The 22817-nt window shown below is 44.7% G+C and overlaps 2 protein-coding genes across 3 annotated transcripts; one reads left to right on the top strand and one right to left on the bottom strand.

Moving 5' to 3' along the window:
• Nucleotides 1-738: 738 nt before the first annotated feature.
• cnpy4 (canopy FGF signaling regulator 4) lies at nt 739-3270 on the bottom strand. The gene is made up of 6 exons (XM_076987521.1): nt 3064-3270; nt 2662-2788; nt 2392-2488; nt 1955-2077; nt 1695-1812; nt 739-1529 (listed from the first exon to the last, which is right to left on the bottom strand). The coding sequence occupies exons 1-6, from the start codon at nt 3152-3154 to the stop codon at nt 1420-1422; spliced, it is 666 nt and encodes a 221-aa protein (XP_076843636.1). The 5' UTR covers nt 3155-3270; the 3' UTR covers nt 739-1419.
• Nucleotides 3271-3558: 288 nt separating this feature from the next.
• On the top strand, nt 3559-22580 carry hdac8 (histone deacetylase 8). Of its 2 annotated transcripts, XM_076987518.1 has the most exons (11): nt 3561-3772; nt 4005-4057; nt 4282-4412; nt 5504-5645; nt 6229-6341; nt 6642-6719; nt 7593-7701; nt 7861-8033; nt 8480-8574; nt 16904-17009; nt 21720-22580. In XM_076987518.1, the coding sequence occupies exons 1-11, from the start codon at nt 3659-3661 to the stop codon at nt 21740-21742; spliced, it is 1137 nt and encodes a 378-aa protein (XP_076843633.1). In that variant the 5' UTR covers nt 3561-3658; the 3' UTR covers nt 21743-22580. The 2 variants fall into 2 exon arrangements, 1 of the variants encoding a protein (XP_076843633.1); XR_013124481.1 differs by lacking the exons at nt 7861-8033; nt 16904-17009; nt 21720-22580 and having other exon boundaries at nt 3559-3772; nt 7593-7815.
• Nucleotides 22581-22817: the final 237 nt, after the last annotated feature.

A 22817-nucleotide genomic window follows, 5' to 3' on the forward strand; every position in this document is an offset into this window, starting at 1 on the left:
TCTTCAGACACTCAACTGGAGCTGCTAAACCATTGTAATGACGCTCAGTAGGAATGGCGGAGTGCCCCGTTCTCTCCAGTCTGTGCTAGCTCCCCACACATGCTAGCTCTGCACCCATCTTGACCTGAACCTTCAGACGACAGCATAAGTTCACAGGCCTGCACAGATACACCACTTCCAAACATGTCAGCTTTAACCCGAACGTCCAACTTAGGTTTGCCCACACGTTATAATGTAGGGTTTCTCAGTTAAGTACTGCTTTGAGATGCTTTGCTCATGAGCTAACTGAGGTGGAGAACTGAGAGAGGGTACAGGGGCAGAGGTATAGCACTCAAACCTCTGAAACCCAAGACGCAGCAAACCAAAGATAACACCCAAAAGAGTGACCAAATACTCAATTTTGGCTGAAGGTATTGATGGAACTATTACACCAAAGACAACGTTTTCTGAGGACAAAACAATTCTCTCAGCCAACAAATGAGGGTTTATTGGGAGAACAGCAAATGAGCTAACTTGGAATGATGTTCTTTCCTGAAGTTGATTCAATTTGATTGCAGGATCATTAGTACGTATAAAGCTCATTCATCACATAGGAGGCCTTCAGATAGGTGTGTGCTGAATGGAATAAAAAATAGAAACAAACATGTTTGTGTCATGTTGGACTGTGAAGCCTAATTATTCTTCTCAGTCTAGCAGAGAGAACATTACACTCAATATGGAAAGTACAAAATATTTTATTTTATTCAAAGTGTCACAATATGCAGGAACTGAACACTGAAAAGTACATACATAATTGGATATACATAATTGCATAAAATAATGCCTCTGAAAAAACAGCAGAAAAATATTACATATAAAATAATGTTACTTGCTCGTTCAGTACTGTGCAAGAGTTTATTATGACATTGTATTACTGCAGATACAAGGTGGCTAGTGTTGAGGTAATTCATATCTTCAGAAATATTAGATGGTCTGAAGATATGAGGCACATAACCTGGTGTATTTTTGTGGTCAGTGGCAGAATTGCAACTGAAGCAGCATTCCTTAAGATGTAAACCAAGAAATTACTTATTGCAATTTAGGAGCAAAATCTGATGACAAGATGAACTCGTGGGATTCTTGAAATCCAGCAGGTCCCCCCAACAGGCTGTCTGGATGTGAAGGTCACAGTGTCACAGTACCTTTGTGTTATTGCTTGAGGCTGTTGCTCGAGATTGACTGGTTGGGATACAATGATAAGTATATGTAGTGCTGCTTTGTACCAAAAGCAAACACACAAAGAAACAAACATATAAATAATTGCTTTTTTGTAATTGTTTGGCATTTCTGGATCACTGTTCCTTTTCAGGACGTATTGTAGAATGAAGACTGTCTGTCCAGCTGTCTGTCCGAGTTTGTCAGCCATGTTGCTTTCTGCCATCAGAGTTCTGCTGCATCGTGTGTGTGTTTGTCTCCATCAAGATTGCTCTCGGACTCCTCGGTTAACTCCTTCATCCCCGAGTCACCCTTCCATGTCTCCTTCAAACATTCTGAAACAAAGCCAAAAATAGGGTGGGGAAGAAAAACAAAACAAAACAAATATCATGAACATGCGTGTGCCGTTTTAATGAGTGAGAATGAGTGGCACAAATAAAGCAAAGGCACCGCGTTAGGAGTCATTCAGTGTACAGTGTGCTTGTGTGCAACTCGCTCACCTGAATCAGAGTTTTTCAGGATGTGGGTTTCACAAAGGAACTTCTCCAATCTTTCCTCCTGGTGATTGAAGTACCAATCCTCTACCACCTCCTCATATTCCTCCAACATAGTCTCACACTGAAACATAACATGTTACACACACACACACACACATTGCACTGTAATGCAATGGGGTTTCAAGAACAACTATAGCAATACTGTATACATGAAAGTAGGTCCCCAGGTGAGCTAGCTGTAGTTATGGCAGCTGCAGGGTTACCTGTCTCTTCATATCTGCCACCTCAACAGACGGCTCATCCCAGAGCTCGTAGGGGATGCCCAGGTCCACCTTCACTCCCTTATCAACCAGGTTCTTCAGTGTGTTCATGGTCTGACTGGTGCCCTGCCAAGCATTGACCATTCACAATGACACACAATGTACAGACAGCACACATGGCACGTGGCACCCAGGGTTCACAAACACCGTATTAAATTCATGTCCCTATGCCACAGGGATTCTGTACATTTTGGTCTTGGTCTTTTGGAAAAAAGGTAGGTCTCTTGAAAAGAAGCATACATAGCAATATATAAGTTTGCAAATGCGTTATAAAAGATGAAAGGTGCTTACCGCTATGTTCGTATTCATTTTATGTCCTGATTGCAGAGACGCGATAGCAGAGATACAAAGAAATTGGGTGATGGTGTTAACATCCCTACCTTAGCATATCGGAGGCTCCCAGGTCTTTCAGCATGCACACTGTATTGCAGTATACCGTCACAGATGTTGTCCATAGCCTCGGTCAACCGTGTTTCTCTTGTAAGAGAAGATTAAAAAGGAATAAAAAACTAAATGAAATTTTATTAAGACTAATACACAAACATGTTTTTGCTATTCGACCCTAAGGATCATAAACAGAGTGACTACACATAAACAGAGTGACTACACGTGTCTCTAATTACAATTATCCGACGGTGTGTTTCACTTACGAGGTGTTGTACTTGATTTTACGCTTGCGTTTCCCAGTGTCCAGAACCTCTCCAAGCTCCAGAACCTCTTTTGATCGGCCGCTCTTTTCCAGAGTTGCTTGCAGCTCTACTGTCAAGAACTTGCAAACTGCCACAGAGAAGAGGAATATGGAGTTTGAACAGTGTAAACTTAAAAGCTATCAACCCAGTTGTGGGTAACGGGTAAAACAAACTGAATTTTAATAGAGATTCATAGTGGAATTACATACAACTTTTACAGATGTCAACACCTTTCAATATGAAAAAACCTATTTATCCACATAATTCAGAAATTATTATAAACGTGTAGGACAACTAAGTTCCTGACATCTCGATAACGTTAATAAAAGACACTCGCAGGTGAGTGAAAAACCGCAACAGTACCTTCGCATTTCTTTGGAAGTCGCTCTTCCTGGTCTGCTAGGGCCAGGGTAACCGTCAAAAGTAGACCTATGCATAACAATAATTCTTTCATTCTGATTTAGTCGTGGGTTTAAAGTACCTTTGAAAACTACAGCCACATCTACACTTTAAGTTGCGGGAGAATGTGATGGAACTGAGCAAGCGCATTTTAGCAAATGAAGTAATAAGAAATGGGCAAAGTGGAAGCGCGTATATCTGAGCAAGACCCATACAATCGATCACAGAGAAATCCATTTAATTACGTTTCCAACGTTTCACAACAACAAAGTAGTAAACAAGATATATAAAAATGACATTTACATGAATACATTTACATGATTTATGTTTTGTTTACATATGTGTGTGTGTGTGTACGAGAGAGAGAGAGAGAGAGAGAGAGAGAGAGAGAGAGAGAGAGAGAAACCGCGAGTGGTACGAGTGTGCTTTTATTTTGAAATTGACGGCGATTCCTGCCGGATGTTGGTTGTATTGAGGCTACGTTCATTTTTTAAAAATCTGTTACCAAGCGCCTTTTATTTTTTTCTAGAGTTTATCGTTTTTAATTGTACGGTGTTAAATGTGTGACAGAGGTGACTCAATTGATGGAAACCTCACCAAACGCAATGTGGCATACATTTACAGTCCGGAGTATATTGAAACTTGTGACACCTTATCAAAAGTCCCTAACCGGGTGAGTGGGATCTTCAACATCTCTGCTCACGAATACTTCACAAGCGTTGTGGGTCTTGGCTTTATTGATGGTGTTTAGCTAGCTAGCAGGCTAGCTCACCTGTTTTTAGCTGTTTTTTCCCATAATTTCAGTTTTGACATTAAATGTGCTCGTTGATTAACATTGCTGACATTGTTTATTCTTTAGTAGTGACCGAAACTGTAACGTTATTTTTCTTACCCTAATTGCACAGGCGAGTATGGTTCATTCACTGATCGAAGCTTATGGATTGATACAGTATATGAGGTGAGTCTTTCAGTACATAATAATTTAATTGACCGTAGTACTTCATTTGAGTTATCAGAGACGATAGCTAGCTAACCAATGAGAATAAAACAAACAAACAAAAACTCAGCATTGTTTTTAACATTATTATTCTATAAAAAAGTGCATTTTTCAGTGTTTGCTATGTTAGTTGGAGGTAACCATTTATTTTAAAACTATTTTCTTGGATGAAACTAACATTGCAGGGTCGTTAAACCTCGCATGGCCTCAATGGAGGATATGGCAGTCTTCCACACACACTCCTACCTGGAACATCTCCACAAGATCAGTCAGAATGGAGACAACGATGACCCTCAGTCAGTTGATTTTGGACTGGGTAAGTGTGGTGTGTACCATTTGAACATGTGCTCTTCCAACATGGAGACTATGAATTCAAATAGATGACTTGTATGCATACGTCCTCATGTGTGCCTCATCGAAGCAAGGTGAACACAAAAAAACACTTAAAATACACTTTCTACAGTGCTCTTTACAGTAAACTACAGTAAAGAGTAGGGGTGCAGTAGATATAAAAGTATAAACTGATTGCTGGACTTAAATTCTACAACATCTCTACTTCCATAATGAGGCTATTAGTTGGTGTATAGATTATTTTACATGAAAAAATGATTGCACAGCCAGATACACATTTCCTGTTCTGTGTTAGTTCTATATTAAATATGAACCATGAAGAAAGAAAAACATAATAGTTGTGTTCTCCAGTTGAAATATTATCCTAGAGCACAGCTTTCATTTCAATATCAACTACAACTATTGAGCTGACTCTTTAAGATATCGATATTGCTTATTTGTTGTGATGCTGGAATTTCAACATTTTATTAACCCCCGGAAAAGAAATGACCAATATCTTGAATCAAAACTAAAAGTCATTTGCATCCTATTGTTATTTGGTAATGCTACATTATAAACACCAGAGGGCAGTATAAGGCAAAATTGTCTTTTTAAACCTGTAAGTAAATCCCGATATGCCGTCCTATCACAGCGCTCTTATACATCAACAGACTTCATTGTCGTTTCATGCATATACATGTTTTCACAAAAACACAAACAATATAATAAATAGGAAAGACAGGACTAACAGACAAAATAACAATACAAACACTGACCACTGCACAGTCTGAGTAGTAACGAGTAATATGATTTTAAACCCGCGTTACTATAAAATTCTGATATTACTATCCATGTGCGTCTTTTTCACTGTGTAATTAATCGGCACTTTTTCCCATGCTGCGTTATATTTCACCCTGTGGTGGTAGAGTTCAGAGGACTATATATATATATATATATATATATATATTGCCACGTGCACCTGAACATATTTACGTTGTGAGATTCCTTCCGGCAGTGGAACTTTTATTTTGTTTTATGTTATGCTTGTTTATGCGTGTTGTCACCGCGCGCCCCCAGGCTATGACTGCCCGGTGGTGGAGGGCATATTTGACTACGCTGCAGCTGTCGGTGGAGCCACTCTGACGGCTGCTCAGTGTCTGATGGACGGCAAGTGTGATGTGGCCATCAACTGGGCGGGAGGTTGGCACCACGCCAAGAAGTAAGAGAGCATCGCAGCCTGCTTTGTGAAACCTGTTGATAGCAGAGAGTGTCTTATTCATCCTCGCATTATTTTTGTATTGTTGTTTTTTTGAAACTCTTCTATCAGAAATAAATGATTGCATCGAATTTGGCCTTGGACTGTGACACCATGTGGTAACCTGTAGATGTGGAATGTGTCTGTGATGGCTTTCTTGTGCAGTTTTCTTCTTAGCTTTGAACTGTAGCTGTGTTTCGACATGAAAGATGTAGTTTGCTACGAGCTTGAATAGTTTGCTATAATTGTAAATAATATTTAAATATTCAAAACCTTGCTACATAAAAATGTAAAATGCTCTAAAAGCTATGAACTCCCTGAGAGTCAGAGCCTAACACCCGTGTTCCAGGCAGCCCTTTGAAAATGTGGGTCAAACAGCAGTTGTACTGTTTGACCTAGAAGTCTGATTTTTAAACTGTGTTACAGGGCGCTGTGTATTGTGTATGAATAATGAAAAGTATCAGTCAAATAGTCCATGTAACACTCAAATTAGGTCATTGTGTGTGTGTGTGTGTGTGTGTGTGTGTGTGTGTGTGTGTGTGAGAAGAGATGAGGCCTCAGGGTTCTGCTACGTGAACGATGTGGTTCTGGGCATCCTCAAACTGCGAGAGAAGTATGAGAGGGTGCTCTATATAGACCTGGACCTTCACCATGGCGATGGTAACCATGTGAATAATAGCCCTAATAGAACATTGCATCATGGGGGGGATATGGCTCAAAGAATCATTTGAGTGATTATTGTTCTGAATGACATGGCATTTCATGCACGATATTGTCCAATGTCCAATGTCTCTATGGACATTGACATAATGTTGACATGGCGTAGACATTATATGTTAAGACGGCTATTGAAATAAAGAAGCATACTGTGTGTGCAAGCAAGAAAGTCCATTATCCTCTCCTACTGTTTTAGTGAATGGAGACTCGTTATGGGAGTCTGATCTGTGGTCTTATCTACAGGTGTGGAAGATGCCTTCAGCTTCACTTCCAAAGTGATGACTGTCTCTCTGCACAAGTTCTCCCCTGGCTTCTTCCCAGGTCGGTTCAACGTGCCTCTTTGCCTCCATGCGGATCAGTCTCTCACTCCACTTAATTGACAGCCATGTTTCAACTCACGCCAAGCCTTCAGCAGCCAGCTCCAACATCAGTGCCCATAGAGTCTGATTACCCATCTGATAGTGGACACAATGACTCTGCTGATTTGGGGAGAATAGTCGACAAAGCCTGTCCCAACACCATCAGCTCACATTCTGAGCTTGTATGGTAAAATTAATCTGTCTGAATTTTATATATTCATTTATCTGCATTCTTTTCTTTTTGTATGTATGTCGCCAGCTCAGCAGAGATATTATAATATGAGGAGACTGGCCATGGCTTAAAGACAAACCGGAAAGCTCGCAATGCTCAACATGACGGCTGTGCTCATTCAATAAAAACAGTCAAGCGCCTTGTAGAGGAGTCAGTGTGAAAACGTCAGGCCTGTCGTACTCTTTCGACGCCATCGTTAAGTCTTTGTCTCTCCCGTTGCAGGGAAAAGCTCGTGCATAAAAGCTGGAGCAACCTTAACAAATGTCTTTTCTGCTATTAGAGCAAAGGAGTCCCTCTTTTTATGTCATTCTTTGCCTCTCGTCCCAGTGATTTGGAGTAGGTTTTTGAAACGATTTTTCCAGCTACCAATTTTGAGCATGTGGGTCTCTCTCTATCGAGAGATGGGGGAGCTTCCCAGAGGTAATGCCAAGATGGCCGCCAAGTGGACAGACTTGCGTATAAGCTTTTTGAATACAGGCATGTGAATGGGTTTGATGGAGAGGAGCAGTGCAGTCAGCTGAGGAGATGAAGAGAAGTGGTGGATGTGGGTGGGTGTGGTCGTCTGTGGTCTGATCGGGCTTCTCCCTGCCTGCCGTTCCTCAGGTACAGGAGACGTGAGCGACACGGGTCTGGGCAAGGGCCGCTGGTATGCCATCAACGTTCCCATGGAGGACGGAATCAGGGACGACCGCTACCTCCAGGTCTTCACCAGGTCCGCTCCTCCTCTTCCTCCTCCTCCTCCTCCTCCTCAGACGGCCTGCTGACTACTCCCTCACCCCCCGCCTCATGTTCGTTGTTGTGAAGAGAGTTTGAGCTGTTCGTGCAGGCAAGCATACTGGTTGTTAACGTGATCCTCGTTGTCCTTCCACAGTGTCATGCAGGAAGTGAAAGCACTGTTTAACCCGGAAGCGATTGTCATGCAGCTGGGGGCAGACACCATGGCTGGTGACCCCATGTGCTCCTTCAACATGACTCCAGTGGGGGTCAGCAAGTGTCTTTGTCATGTGCTGGAGTGGAAGCTACCCACGATTCTGCTTGGAGGAGGTGTGTGTGTGTGTGTGTGTGTGTGTGTGTGTGTGTGTGTGTGTGTGTGTTGATGTGAACTGGGAGTCCACATGAGTGCATTTTTAAGCGTTGTTAGGCATTAGACTAGGTGGACTTCTCCAAGTTGTCGCGCTCCCTTCAAATGTAACAGAACACATTGACAAGCTCTTGTCAGACACCGAGTGGTTTCATCCATGCCTGCTGAGGTCCCCTCTTGTTCCTGCTGCCAGGCAATAGCTCGGGCCAAAAAGTTTATTAGTGTGTGGTTAACTGAAGGGGGTAAGAAAGTAAACTTTGTGATTTTAGCCCATTTTGAAATGAGCTCTGAACTCCAGACCTGCCCAGCCAAGCATTGGATGAAAGGTAGTAATTACACCAGCACAATGAAGTCCTTTGCTGAGATCTCTCTCTCTCTCTCTCTCTCTCTCTCTCTCTCCCTCTCTCAGGTGGTTATCATCTTGCCAACACTGCCCGCTGCTGGACCTATTTGACAGGGACAGTCCTGGAACAGACTCTATCCTCAGAGATACCAGACCATGAGGTAAGACCCCTGTCCCCTCTCTTCTTTCATCACCCCTTCTTTCGCGTTCTTCGGTCTCCCCCTCTCTCTCTCTCCCCTTCACTGCTGAGTCACTGGCTCTAATCAAAGATGTCCGAGCACCTCTCAATAAACGCGTTTGTTTTCATGTGATTCAGAGAGGGGTGTGTATGTGAAGGGGGGGTTTAACAATACCACTCTGTCCCTGCTGCCTGACAGAGAGGGACTTGTGCTTTTCTTTTCTCTACACTCCCCCTTCTCTTTCCTTGGAGAAAGAGAGTGTGTGTGTATGTGTGTGTGGGTGCACACACACCACACTGAAAGGAAGGGGGTTTTTTTTTTTTAGAGGCTGGGGATTTTTTTTTTTTGAGAAGGATTGTAAAATCCCACATAATTGCTTCTTCAGAAGAGGGAATGAGAGAGACAGTGGAGTGTTTGGGGAGGCAGGGTGGATGGAGGGTCTGTTTGAATGTACAGTGATAGGTTGATATCTCCTTCTCACACTCACAAAGGGGGTCTTTTAGCACCATAGAGGACGCTTTCATGGTCAGCTAAAGAAAAGATGCTCTTGTTTCTTCAAACCTGAACTCCAGCAAGAGGCTGACCTTTGACCTCATTAAGGGCCAAGCACCTCAAATAAACCTGAGCAGAAGTGGACTAGCATGAAGTGGAAACGTGTGGTTTGTTGTACTTCAATCCGCCAATTTGGTTTTAGGGGAGATGCAACAATTTTGGATACAACAATGTTTTTCCATATGGCCACGATCTGACCTGCCATTAATGGTCATCAGTAACTGTCCGCTTGCCTGGATGCACCTCTCACCCCTCAGCTATGACATGTATGCTGCGAACTGACCCCTCTCCTCTCACTCCGCCCCCTCTCTCCTCTCACTCCGCCCCCCCTCTCCTCTCACTCCGCCCCCCCCTCTCCTCTCACTCCGCCCCCCCCTCTCCTCTCACTCCGCCCCCCCTCTCCTCTCACTCCGCCCCCCCCCTCTCTCCTCTCACTCCGCCCCCCCCTCTCTCCTCTCACTCCGCCCCCCCCTCTCTCCTCTCACTCCGCCCCCCCCCCTCTCTCCTCTCACTCCGCCCCCCCCCCTCTCTCCTCTCACTCCGCCCCCCCCCTCTCTCCTCTCACTCCGCCCCCCCCTCTCTCCTCTCACTCCGCCCCCCCCCTCTCTCCTCTCACTCCGCGCCCCCCCTCTCTCCTCTCACTCCGCGCCCCCCCCCTCTCTCCTCTCACTCCCCCCCCCCCCCTCCTCTCACTCCCCCCCCCCTCTCCTCTCACTCCCCCCCCCTCTCCTCTCACTCCCCCCCCCCCCCCCCCCTCCTCTCACTCCCCCCCCCCCCTCTCCTCTCACTCCCCCCCCCCTCTCCTCTCACTCCCCCCCCCCCTCTCCTCTCACTCCCCCCCCCCTCTCCTCTCACTCCTCCGCCCCTCTCCTCTCACTCCTCCGCCCCTCTCCTCTCACTCCTCCGCCCCCCCCTCTCCTCTCACTCCCCCCCCTCTCCTCTCACTCCGCCCCCCCCCCCCTCCTCTCACTCCGCCCCCCCCCCCCCCCCTCCTCTCACTCCCCCCCCCCCCCCCTCCTCTCACTCCCCCCCCCCCCCTCCTCTCACTCCCCCCCCCTCCTCTCACTCCGCCCCCCCCCCCCCCTCTCACTCCAGCCTCCCCTCTCTCCTCTCACTCCAGCCTCCCCTCTCTCCTCTCACTCCAGCCTCCCCTCTCTCCTCTCACTCCAGCCTCCCCTCTCTCCTCTCACTCCAGCCTCCCCTCTCTCCTCTCACTCCGCCCCCCCCTCTCTCCTCTCACTCCGCCCCCCCTCTCTCCTCTCACTCCGCCCCCCCTCTCTCCTCTCACTCCGCCCCCCCTCTCTCCTCTCACTCCGCCCCCCCTCTCTCCTCTCACTCCGCCCCCCCTCTCTCCTCTCACTCCGCCCCCCCTCTCTCCTCTCACTCCGCCCCCCCTCTCTCCTCTCACTTTGCCTTCTTTCTCCTTTTCTCTCTCCCTGAAGCTCTCTTATTGTATATCCATTCAGCCCAGCCAAAATACTGTTAACTGTAGTATACTTTTGGAGAAACAACGATGAACAGACACAAAATCAAATGTATAGACACAGACAATCAAAGTGGGAGAGAGAGATTACTTGATAAATAGAAAGAGCAGACAAGACCATTTCAAGTGAGAGGTAGAACAAGTACTTTATAACTCTATCTCTCACACACACACACACTCCTGTGTCTCCTCCCGTGCTGGTCTGGTTGCTGGGTTATGTAGAGAGCTCTTTCTACACATTGTGCTGCCAGCAGTGAAAACAATAACAGGCAGAGAGACTCAAGTATGGCAGACAACAGCTTCATTCACCCGACAGATGACCAACCAGGAGGCCAGACCAGGATTATACAGCTCACCCCATCCTCTCCGTTCATTAAGACAAACTTCATTAATTGGATAAAATATTTTCAATTGGTATACAATTTAATTCAAAGGATGAACGTTTATATACTTTAAATTTTATGACACTGGCACTTTAATGACGTTTCTCACTTACATTCACGTTTTGGAGCTTAACACAGTCACTCTCAAAGTCCCCACGTCTACTCTTCAAATGGTGTAATCTGTCAGGTAGGTTATTCTTCCTAATAGTCCCTTTACTATGAACTCTTGAGTGGTTTTCTCATGCCTGGCTTTAGTCTGCAGATTATTCCTCTGGCTGCACAGGCCTACTAGGTGTCCAGAATCCTTCGTTTTCCAAGCTTTCTGCTTTCTGGCCAATCAGATGTGCTTGTGTGTTCACACGGTGTGTTCAGCCACGGGCCTGTCGTAGAGTCGGGCGTGTCGGTCAATCATTCTCAGGATGACTCCACATCACATCCAGGCAGAGAGGTCTGCAGAGGTCCTCTGTTTCTCATCGCACTGGCCTCCACCCTAGACTTTGGAGACAAACGATGCCACTTTGTTTTGGTATGACAATACTTTAACTTTGAATTCATTCATCTTTTGTTCTGAGGCTCTGACAAAAACAAATGGCCTCCTGGCCCTGTTTCGACATTCCGAAGTAAGAAAGAGAAGAGAAAGAGGAGGAGAATACGAAGCATGATGAGTGTAATGAGAGCCGCTCCAGCAGACCAGTCACCTGCTGCTGTAATAGGGACGTGGCCGCATTCCTACAGGTGACAGGTCTGTAAGGAGTTAAGTCTAAAAATATGCCTCAGCTGACTCTTCCCCCCCCCCCCCCCCCCCCCCCCCCAAAGGCTGCGGGCCTTCGTGTGAGTCCGGCCTTATCGGAGTGGGAGGGGAGGCTGGTGTTTGTTGAGCGCAGCAGTTTGGGGCTCTGCCGTAGCGCCCGGGTGGAAATGGCCCTCGCCGTTCGGCGGGCCGTCCCCATCTGTACATCCTCTCTCCCTCTTTTTTTAGGCCTTGTTTTCGCTCGCTTCCGCCGAGCTGTTCCCAGCACAGCCCTGCGAAATAACAAACAGCAAGAACCACCTTACCCTTTCCCCTGCACTCACTCACTCCACTCAGTTAAAAATGTTTCTCTCTCTCTGGCTCTCTCTCTTTCCCCCATGTGTGCGCTCTCTCTCTCTCTCTCTCTCTCTCTCTCTCTCTCTTTCTCTCTCTCTCTCTTTGTCTCATATCTACATGTAGTCACGCTTGCTCCATTTGCTTTGTGGTGAGTTGGGTGGAGATCAGTATAAGGTTGGGGGTGTCAGATACTGAGAGCTACACAGTAAGCATCATTTCCACCTATTGTGCGATGGAACACACACACACACACACACACACACACACACACACACACACGTGTCCTAACAGCAGACAGAACCGTACAGTTTGCACACATGCAGGCACACACAGATGTACAAACAGTGGTTTGGTTACAAGCGCAGGCTGAGTTTAGATGCACACACAAACACGCGTTCGTGCACAGTGGAGAACAGCTGCGCCTGCGCTAGTCAAACGCTGCTAAAGAGATTAGGAGCACTCCTGTGTGAAAGGGGGGGGGGGGTCGGCCCGGCCGCGGTGACCAGCCCGAATAAAAGAGACGCCATTTTCCAGTGTGTTTGCTGGCTCTTAAGTGAAGAGAATTAGGTGTGAATAGCGTTTCGGAGCCAGGCAGACAAAGGCGGCGAAACCCCTTTGACCGTGTTGCCATTGTGGTACGTTCAGATCTGTTGGATATTTGGAGCGCTCTTCCATAGAAAGGAAAGCATGGTAGTTACAGACCAGTTCTAGTTTACTGGTGTTTTCAGGCACACCGCATTGCATAATATTGTGCCTTTTGTTTCTGAAACAGATGTGTGTGTGTGTGTGTGTGTGTGTGTGTGTGTGAGTCAGTGTCGGTGGTTGGGTTTACCAGAGCTCCATCAAAACCTGATGGTGCCGCTACCTTCTCCACCTCCTGTTCTGTCTCCACCTCCCAGTTGGTGTTTGTGGAGTGTTTCAGTACACATGCCTTCTCACACTCACCCTGGTGCACGCAAACACACACGCAAACACACACACACACACAGAGGTGGAGCTGTAAGGGAACTTCAGCTACGCAGTGTGGCGATTGCATTGTCTGTGAGGTTGCCCCTTGACCAGAGCTCCAGTTCCTATTTTTAATTGTATGAGTAGAGCGTTTCATTGGAGGCTCCATGCACAAGAACAACTAAAACTGTGGTGTGATCTCTGTCCAGGCTTTCTGTGTGATTCCAAATGTTGTGATTACAATTAAATTCCATTTAACCTAGTGTTTTGAATCTGAACATTATTATTACATTACAACCTCACTGAACTACTTCACTAACGAGTGTACACACACACACACACACACACACACACACACACACACACACACACACACACACACACATGTGCAATCTTGTCTGATGTGGAGATTTTTGATGCATTGGCCTATTTGTCACACCCATGTCCAAGGACTTTTTGGTTTTGAGACCAAATGTTTCCTTCACAAGCTTTTGCCGTTATAGAATTTTACTCTCAATCTGAGCTGTAATTAATATGATATGGAACATTTTCTTTGCTTGAATTTCCAACCTGTACATCTGACCTCAGATCAGCCTGCAGGCCGCTGTGCCCTTCCACCCCTGGCTAGGCTGTGAAGGCTCTGCCATCCCGTTTGGGAAGTGACTGGCTCCCACAGTTCCTGGAGAGGGATAAATGCCGGAAACAAGCCCAGGGAAGGCTGTTATGGAGCATGACTAGTGTTATGACTCTAGGGTCAGAGTTCTGAGGCTGAGGGGTGATATTTAAACCAGCCTCCGTGGTGACTAAGTATCTTTAGGACAATGAGATGCTAAGCAGGTCTTTGACCTCCACACTAAATACATTGTTCATGGGTTTTTCCAATGGTTCTTCTGGTATGACTTGCCCTGTTGAAGAGGGAAATTTGACCTTGTTTGTGTTTTGTCTAATTGGGTGTATCTCCTGTGACAAGTGATGAAACTATTTCAGCAGGTTTTTCCCAGGAGGCTTCACAGATCGTAGGGAGCAACTGCAGTTTAGTTCCACCTCTCACCTGACTCGGGGCAGTCCAGGTTTGGGGAGGGTCACAAAAGAGCCTACTGAATTCATTTGTGTAACTACATTTTAAATACTTAGTTTGGCCATGTGTAGAAACCAGTAATACAATAAGATTGTAATAAATACAGATATAGGCCAAATCTAACACGCAGAAAAATAACGTATTGGAGAACCTCTGTTTGCCGTTCAAAGTGGTCTTGATGTGGTCCAAACCAAACAGAGCAGCAGTGAAGTGGAGAGGGCAGGCTCAGCTTGATATGCATGGGAAAGCTTGAGTTCATGGGAAAGCCAGAAGGGTGTGTGTATGTGTGCGTGTGTGTGTGTGCGCTTCAGTGTATGTGTGTGCATGAGCAAGTGGTAATTGTGAGCTGTGCTTTAGTGTGTGTAAGTCTTGAGTATGTATGTGTTCACACAAGTGTTAATAAATTGGCTCCTTTAGGCACATCTCTGTGTATGCATGCATATAATGCTGCTTATGTGAACACTCTCTCGCATATGTTCTATAATCTCTTGCATGTTGGACTGCTTTGCGACCGGAGGTAAGACGAATAAACAACAGGCGTATAATTGGAAGCAGAGGAGAGCTAACACACACGGCTAAGACACTTACACCTCACTCTGCTGAGGAGAGGTAACACACAGCTAAGACACTTACACCTCACTCTGCTGAGGAGAGCGAACACACACGGCTAAGACACTTACACCTCACTCTGCTGAGGAGAGCGAACACACACACGGCTAAGACACTTACACCTCACTCTGCTGAGGAGAGCGAACACACACACGGCTAAGACACTTACACCTCACTCTGCTGAGGAGAGCGAACACACACGGCTAAGACACTTACACCTCACTCTGCTGAGGAGAGCTAACACACAGCTAAGACACACCTCACTCTGCTGAGGAGAGCGAACACACAGCTAAGACATTTACAGCTCATTCTGCTACTAGTCCAGTTCAAATGCCACGTGTTTCTCCAATACAAAGCAGTCAGTGTCTCTCAAATTAGCAGAGGAATATGTCTAGCTGTTTCTTGGACATCATTTCCATGTGAAAAACTAGATAATTTTAATTCAGTTCATCAATAAGGTAAAGTTTTACTGCTCATTGGCTTGTTTTCAATGGTTGGAGGTCAGACACTGTGTAGAATGTCAAAAAGCCCAACTATCCACAGGACTTTGTGTGTGGGTCTGTCTGTCTGTGTGACAGAGTGAGAGGTGGGGGAATAAACTCAAAGTAAAACATCACGCTAAAATAAGTCATACTTCCTCACGGAGGGATATCTGAAAGATGGTGTTTATTTATTGTAGGAACTTTATATCTTGTTAAAAGGCCAGTGTTGAAATGTGCACTCTGATATGGAAATGTCAGTCCCAGTTGGATAAATGTTTATTTAACTCATCCTGATTGCTTAAATAGTATCAGCCAATGCTGGATATTCTGTTATTAGGAACACATGTACACTTATCCCTATTACTTTTTCTAATGTTGAAGTCAATATATTTTTGAGAGAGTACATGGAAATTGAATACCATTGATGAGGGAAATCTTTAGTCATTATTGGCATTTTATAACTATATTCTATAGATCAGGCGTACTCAACTAAAACTGTCCGCGGTCCAATTTTGGCAGATACCTGTGACCTGAGGTCCGGTGCGGCGGGGGTGGCGAACGTAAGTTGTTGAGCGGGAAGGGGGGGGGGGGTGCGCGAACGGTGGAGGCGTTTATACTTTCGCGAGCGTCACTGCAGTGTTCTCCGAAACGATAGGCGTTTTGTCCAAAACGATATGTGGTAGAAACACCCCTCAAAACAGGGGAATGAACATTTACCTGACCAATTTTAATGTTGCTATATGTTTCAGGTTTGAAAAGTGCTGGAATTTAGGTTAAAGTACTTTAAAATGCTTGAAATTGTAACTACTTGGTTTCACAACAAATATCTGTCTGACTGAATAGTTCTCTTGTATTAGGTTAACAAATACGAGCCTCTTGTAATTCCAGGACGAAACATGAGAGAACGTGAAGACGTGAAGATTGGGCGTTTTTAAAATAAACCACCATTAAATAATGTGATAAAAAGCGAATTATTTCGAGTATATGTATAAATATTTAACTTAATTATGTTTAACATGCTGGGAAATATTGAAATGGACCTTGAAAGTGACGTACAAGTGCTTGAATTCCACCTTATAAAGGTGTATGAACCCAGAAAACGTGACTTTGTTCATTGCGCTGAAGCGCGGCGCGAAGTTACAAAATTAGAGAGGTGCACGACCTCGCGAACCGACAGCACACGCGGAGCCACAGCGATTACGTCATTTTCGCCGCGCGGACCCTCGCGCCGCTCGCGAAGCGTCAACCAGGCAGGCTTGTTGTTGAGCGGGGGTGGGGGGTGGCGAACGTAAGTTGTTGAGCGGGGGTGGCAAACGTAACACTCGTGACGGAGTGTTTTTTCAATAGCCCTGAAATAAATGCTCCGGTTTTGTTTTGGTCCGTATCCAGTTAATCAGGAATGAGATTGGGTCCGGACAGGACTGCGTTCGGGTCCGGATCCGGACCGCGGTCCGCCAGTTGAGTACCCCTGCTATAGATGTTCTGAGAAGTTGCAGTTGCCTGAACTATGTAAAGCATTTATACTGAATTATACCACAATGCTACTGTGGGAAAACGTTTAATAATGTGGGTGCATGTCTATTTTTAAACAGTCGCACTGTGGTTTAAATTGACCTGATGCAAATGCTGTCGAGAACTGCAGGTTCTGGTCTGATTTGTACGCGTTATGTGTTTTTATATTTCGTGCAGTTCTTTACAGAATATGGCCCAGATTATTCCCTGGAGATTAGCCCGAGCTGCCGACCCGACCGTAATGAGAGCCAGCAGCTGGAGCGGGTCATCAGCACCATCAAAGGTAATCGCAGTGATGACGACCAGAACTGCACCACACAGAACCATAATGGACCCACGATACACCCTTGGTCCACACTCGGGTGCAGTGCCATTTCCACAGATGGGATTACTTTGGCCCGTTCAAAGGAACGGCTTATAATATCCAGAGCATTCATCTGTTTATTTAGACGGTCACTGGTGATCATTTAGATGGTGTAATGCCCCCTTTCCATATGTCATTCATCCAACCAGCTGTCCCTACAGACTCCTCTATTCTGGTGTCTAGGGAATTTGCTAAACTTACCATAGCCACCATCACCAGCATCAAACACAGTTAGAAGAACACCAAAAACAAGGGTTTAATGTCCCTTGTAATCAATAAGTAAATAAACAAGGCTTTGTGCAGAACCTGCTCTTTAGAGATGGCAAGGCATGAGAATCAACCAAAGTAGATAGTAGTAGAATTACTTGCATACACTGTTTTATGCTCTGTGTTTTTTCCACCTATCTTCGTTTTGCTTTATTTCAAATTCACTTGTTTAGAAAAAATTAGGGAAAAAAAGCTGTGATGCATATCTGCATACCCACTTTCATGAGTGTAAGCTTCTGCCTATGAATAGGGGAGTGCTTGATGCATAAATCTGACCCTGGTTTTACCCGCTGCCATGTGGTTTACTTGTCCTGTGATGTGAGAACAAATATGCTTTCCACCCTCTGGTTTCCTGTGGAAATCAGTCTGTTTTTGTTTTGTGTTTTTATGTGTGGGATGGGTGACAAACATCACTGTGGTCTCTTGTCTTCGCCACCCCACTCCCTTTGGAACCAGTCTGACCCGAAGTAAACCACCCAGGAATAAGTTCAGGATCAGGCTCAGAGGGTCAAAACTCGAATAGTCAAGTCAGCTTTATTTTTATAGCACATTTAAAAGACATCCAGTGTCGACCAAAGTGCTGAACAAGAATTAGAATTGCATATAGGAGCAACATGTAAGTTTTAAATAGAAATTTAAAACTAGGTATAAAAGGAAATGTAAAATACACATAAAACATAAACATAGTAAACACTATGTACATAGAAAACACAGTAAAAAAAACACTAAAATGAAAGGAACAACAAAAATTAGTTTGATGGGGAACAAAATCAGTCAGATGGCGGTTCCAGTAACTGTAGTGTCATGTGTTCGTGCTGATGTGAGATTCTCAGTCTTTTTGGCCGTTTTAACTGAGTACCGGTGCTTCATCAGTCCTTCCAATTCTCCCAGCTCCTTCCTGGCTAATGTCCTTCCACACCAAAACAAAACAAAGCCTTTATATCTTAGCTGATAACCTAAAGGTCATACAGAGGTCTCTCCTAGCTTTCAAGCAATAGACACAAGCGTCACTGGTGTCTTCAATAGATCACATGGCCATGTACACAGCTTTCTGACTGGCCTCTGTGGTCACCCTAACTGTCTTTCACATACTCCCATACTGTGTTTTTGAGCCAATTCCTACTGTGCCAGCACAATAGCCGTATTTATTCAGCAGGAATTTTAACCAAACCGTGAAGTGCAAACTGCCTGTATCTGCCCCTAGCTCTGCATTCCATAGTGAATTTATAGTATGCTACTACAGGCTAGGGTATCCATTTAAGCCTACCTTCTGATGTAGAAATATTACCAGGGGGAGACTATAGAAACAGCAGTTGTTGTATTGCATCCTCGTCTGTCTAGTATAATTGGGTCAAAGTTGCTACTTCGTGGTTGTAATTAGACGGCAAGAAGAACCGACAAACTGGGATTGATTCAGCAGCGCTAGGTCCGTCTGGGCTAGGTCCGTCTGGGCTAGGTCCGTCTGGGCGAGCCTCTGCTTGGTGTTGGAGCCCATGTGGCATGTGTACTACACGTAGTGTGCACTCCCTCCCCGCCATCAGAGAGTAATTAAAAAAGGCTTAGGGTGCATACTGCCCAGCCTTCTCCAGGAATGACATGTTGTAGGTGTCCCATAAGAAGATCCAAGTTTGGTTTGATCTTGCACTATAAAGAGGTTGCCAGTGGGAAGAACGGAGAGGAGTCCTGATCCTGGGTCAGTTTTCAGGCAAGACTCTACAGTGTATTTCTCCTTAGTCAGGTCTACTTGTGTGTTCTGTTTAGATGGTTTGTGACTGCTTTGAATTACAAGAGTCTCTATAAAGACACGAGGTATTGTACGTCTTGTTCTGTTGAAGGTGGCTATTTTGACATATTTTAATTCAGCATAAACATTTTAGAAGACATTTCTTTCCAACCTAAAGTCTTTATTTTGACGGGTGATTCACATTTGGGGTTATTTTTCAGGTTATGGTTCCTCTGACACAATAAACACTCCCGTTTGTTACACAAACACCTCGCAACAGGGTTGAGTTAAGAGTTTGGGCAGGAGGGTTTGAGGGACATGAGACAGCACAGTTTCATCACAGCTGTTGTGACACTGAGAAGTCTTGTCCAATGCTGTTGGCGCCCACAAAACGGGTACGGCGCGCTCTCTCACATCGCACCAGCGTCTCCTGCGCCAGGCAGTCAGGATGTGGTGTAATAGCTAGCCACTGATGCCTGGCTTGGCACAGCTGCTTGCCAATCTTTGACGATCCCCACCCATGGAAACCGCAGACCAATCTGGTAGCTTTTCTAAAGAATAGGAGACTGACTGCTGCTTGACGAGGCAGCGCTGGTCATGGTAGCGGTATCCGTAGCGGAGGAGTGAGAGACTGGTGTAATGTACCTAATGGGGAATGTTGGAATACGAAATTGGGTTTGTTGTCCGACTTATTTGTGGTGCGCATGTTTTGCCAGCTTCTGCGTCATAGACATGTCATCCGACATCTGACCGTCCTCTGATCATTGTCTGGACACACTTCAAGATCAGGGCTTTTAAGCCTTTTGCATCTGTTGTCAAAATCTAGGGCTTATAGCAATATTTAATTCTAAATCCACCATGGCAGTGTCTGATGTGCTGATTATTGTTTTTAATTGTGTGTGTGTGTGTGTGTGTGTGTGTACGTGCACATGCATGCGAGTGTGTAAAACTGCATTTCCTGCCACATTTTATAAAAAAAAATACTAAGATTGGCCTGCATTAGGGCAAATGGAGATAAGAGAGATAGCCATTAGTCTGTGCAGTACTGCAGGCTGCTCGTTAAAACGTATCCCTGCAGAGTTGCCCAGCACCAGGGAAGCTATGTTTGGACAAAACACCCAAGAACATCACAACGTCTCCTGGAAGAACTGCAGCTGATTAACGCAGGCAGTAAATGGCGATGCCCGCGATTGCTGTGCATTACCGGAGTTTCCAGACACACGTGGGCAACTTTTATGAGACTTGCATTACATGTGAGTGAAGCAGAAACGGAGAGAACAACAACAAAAGAAATGTGGAACGCAACCACACATGGCTGCTTATGCTGACCCTGGTTTAATGGAGTGTAAAGCTATTTAAATGCCTCCTGTTTCAGCTCTGAATAAATGCGAATAATCTTATACACCATAGCTGTTTAATGAAGCTTAATACACTACAAATAAAAAGGAAATGATGCACCAGTTAAAACACCATTCCACCGTGGCTCTCGTCTGTCTGAGACCCAAACTAAATGCTGCTAGTGTTCTGGGGTGCAGCAGGCCACTCGGGGGGACGATGGTTCCAAAAGCAGTTTTGTTTTCTTGGTGCTAGATCAGGAAACGTGTTTTGGCCAATATTTTCAATGTAGCTATTTTTTTTTTATGTATAGGTGTTATTGAGCTGGACACACAAGCAGTTGTAAGACTGAATGTTACAACGCATCAACATTGTTTTTGTTTTTTTCTGAAGGTGTGTGGAGGAATGTGCGCTCTTAAATATAACCAGTCTTGTAAACACTGCCTGCTCCCCTGAACATGTACACGGAGGACGACATGTGAATGATGAGAAATAAACAGCTCAATCGTTTCTGCTGCTGCACAGATTGAAATGCACCACCTCAGATGGAAGCATCAGGGCATTTTTAACAGGGTACCTAAATCATTTGGACTGCGTGTAGTTTATCATCAGCTTCGTTAGCTACTTGTGATTGGTTAGACTCAAAAACACCATCTGGCCAGAACAAAAGGGATGTTCTCTCTAACATTTTTTTAATGTTTACAAATCACAACAGGAGGTTTGAATGATATGGATCGACAAGCACTGGTATTTGCACTGGTGCACTGGTTTTTTTCGACAAGCACTGGAATTTGCATATGCCATTTCTGCTTCCTTTGGGTGTGTGACAGTTGCTGTTTGCAAGCTGACGAGGTGCCTGCTTTGTTTTTTTTTTTTGTTTGTTTTTGGGTCTGTTTAAACTGCGCACCCTGTGTCCAGATCAGCATCACAGCTTTTCAAAAGGTTTTTTAGTTATGGGTGAAACACTCATTCTATTACTGGCTGGGAAATATCTTGATGATCTGAGGTCAGCTTTATCCTCAGACGTCAGAATGGTTGAACACTCTTGGTCATGTCCTTAAATACACTGGTCATAATAGGAGATAGTTTCCTCCCTAAGTAAAAGGATGTGTTGGGACTGATGTTTGTTAACTTGTTTTTCTGAACGTGCGTATGTGGCGGGGGGGGGGGGGGGGGGGTATTTATAACTACTCCACCTCTGGTATGTTCGTCGTCATGATGGTTCTCAATGTAAATGTTTTCTGTATTCATTTCATCATTTTTCTCCTCTCACTCTCTCTCCATCTCTTGCTGCTTGTTTACAGGGAATCTGAAGAATGTGGTTTAGGAACTGGCTTTAAGCTCATGTTTCCAAATCAGGGCCTACACTGCTAATGAAGACAGTATGTGGGAGACATCACCAGAGGAGCTTTGGAAAACATTACTTGAATGTTTCCAAGGAACATTTTTTAATGGACTGGACCAGTGTTTCCCCATTGGAGAGTTTCTAGTCAAAGGAGGTCAGGGGGTGAATGGTCAAAGGGTTTTTGTTAGTTTTTTTTTAAATATATATATATATATATATATATATATATATATATATATTCCAAGGCCCTTTATAAATGTATTAACATGACCCAAATCTTAGACATTTTAGGTTGTTTGTGTCTAGGAAACATTTTTGTAATGTTTGTTTAATTTAGCCACTGTGGAGTCTGTTTTGATGGTAGTTATTTGTTATTGTCATAGATACACATCAGAAATGCAGCATGAGCACATGTTTAGTGTATGACTGTTGTCAAGGATATGACCTGTTTGCATGTATGCATATGTGTGAGTGTGTGTGTATATATATGTATAAAATGTGTGTATATATATATATGCACACAATGTATGTATATGTATGCTTTGTTGTTCCGTGTTCCCTGCTAAAGTCCAACTCATGAGGGATTGAACTGCCAAAATATCAGACGCACTCCCTTCATGGTGACTGGGGTTATAAGGACTGTATAAGAGATGGAAGAAAATTGAGTAGAGTTTAATATAAAAAAAAAGGTTTATTCTCAGTAATGAGCAACCCCCCCTTAAGATTTGCTTCTGAGGAAAGTTGGGGTCGTATCCCCCCCCCCCGTTAACTTTGACATTTTGGTGTAAATATTTTTTTGTTAATAAAATTCAAAAGATAACCGTGTGGTTGTGTTGTTTGTCCCGTGGCTGGCCCTCTGAAGTAAAAGAGATTGCCTTTGCAGTGTGTTGGTCCGGTACAAATAGATGTCGCCATATGTCGAGCAGCAGTACCTTGTGATCTTTGCAGTTTTCCCGGTGGCTGTGGTTTCTCTCAACGGCACTCCAAGTGCTAGTCATTAAACCGTTTATTAGCTGTAAGAGATGGGGCTTATTGAATTACAGACCCATTAACAGAT

The sequence above is a fragment of the Brachyhypopomus gauderio genome, unplaced genomic scaffold (assembly GCF_052324685.1).
Source record: "Brachyhypopomus gauderio isolate BG-103 unplaced genomic scaffold, BGAUD_0.2 sc52, whole genome shotgun sequence".
NCBI lineage: Eukaryota > Metazoa > Chordata > Actinopteri > Gymnotiformes > Hypopomidae > Brachyhypopomus > Brachyhypopomus gauderio.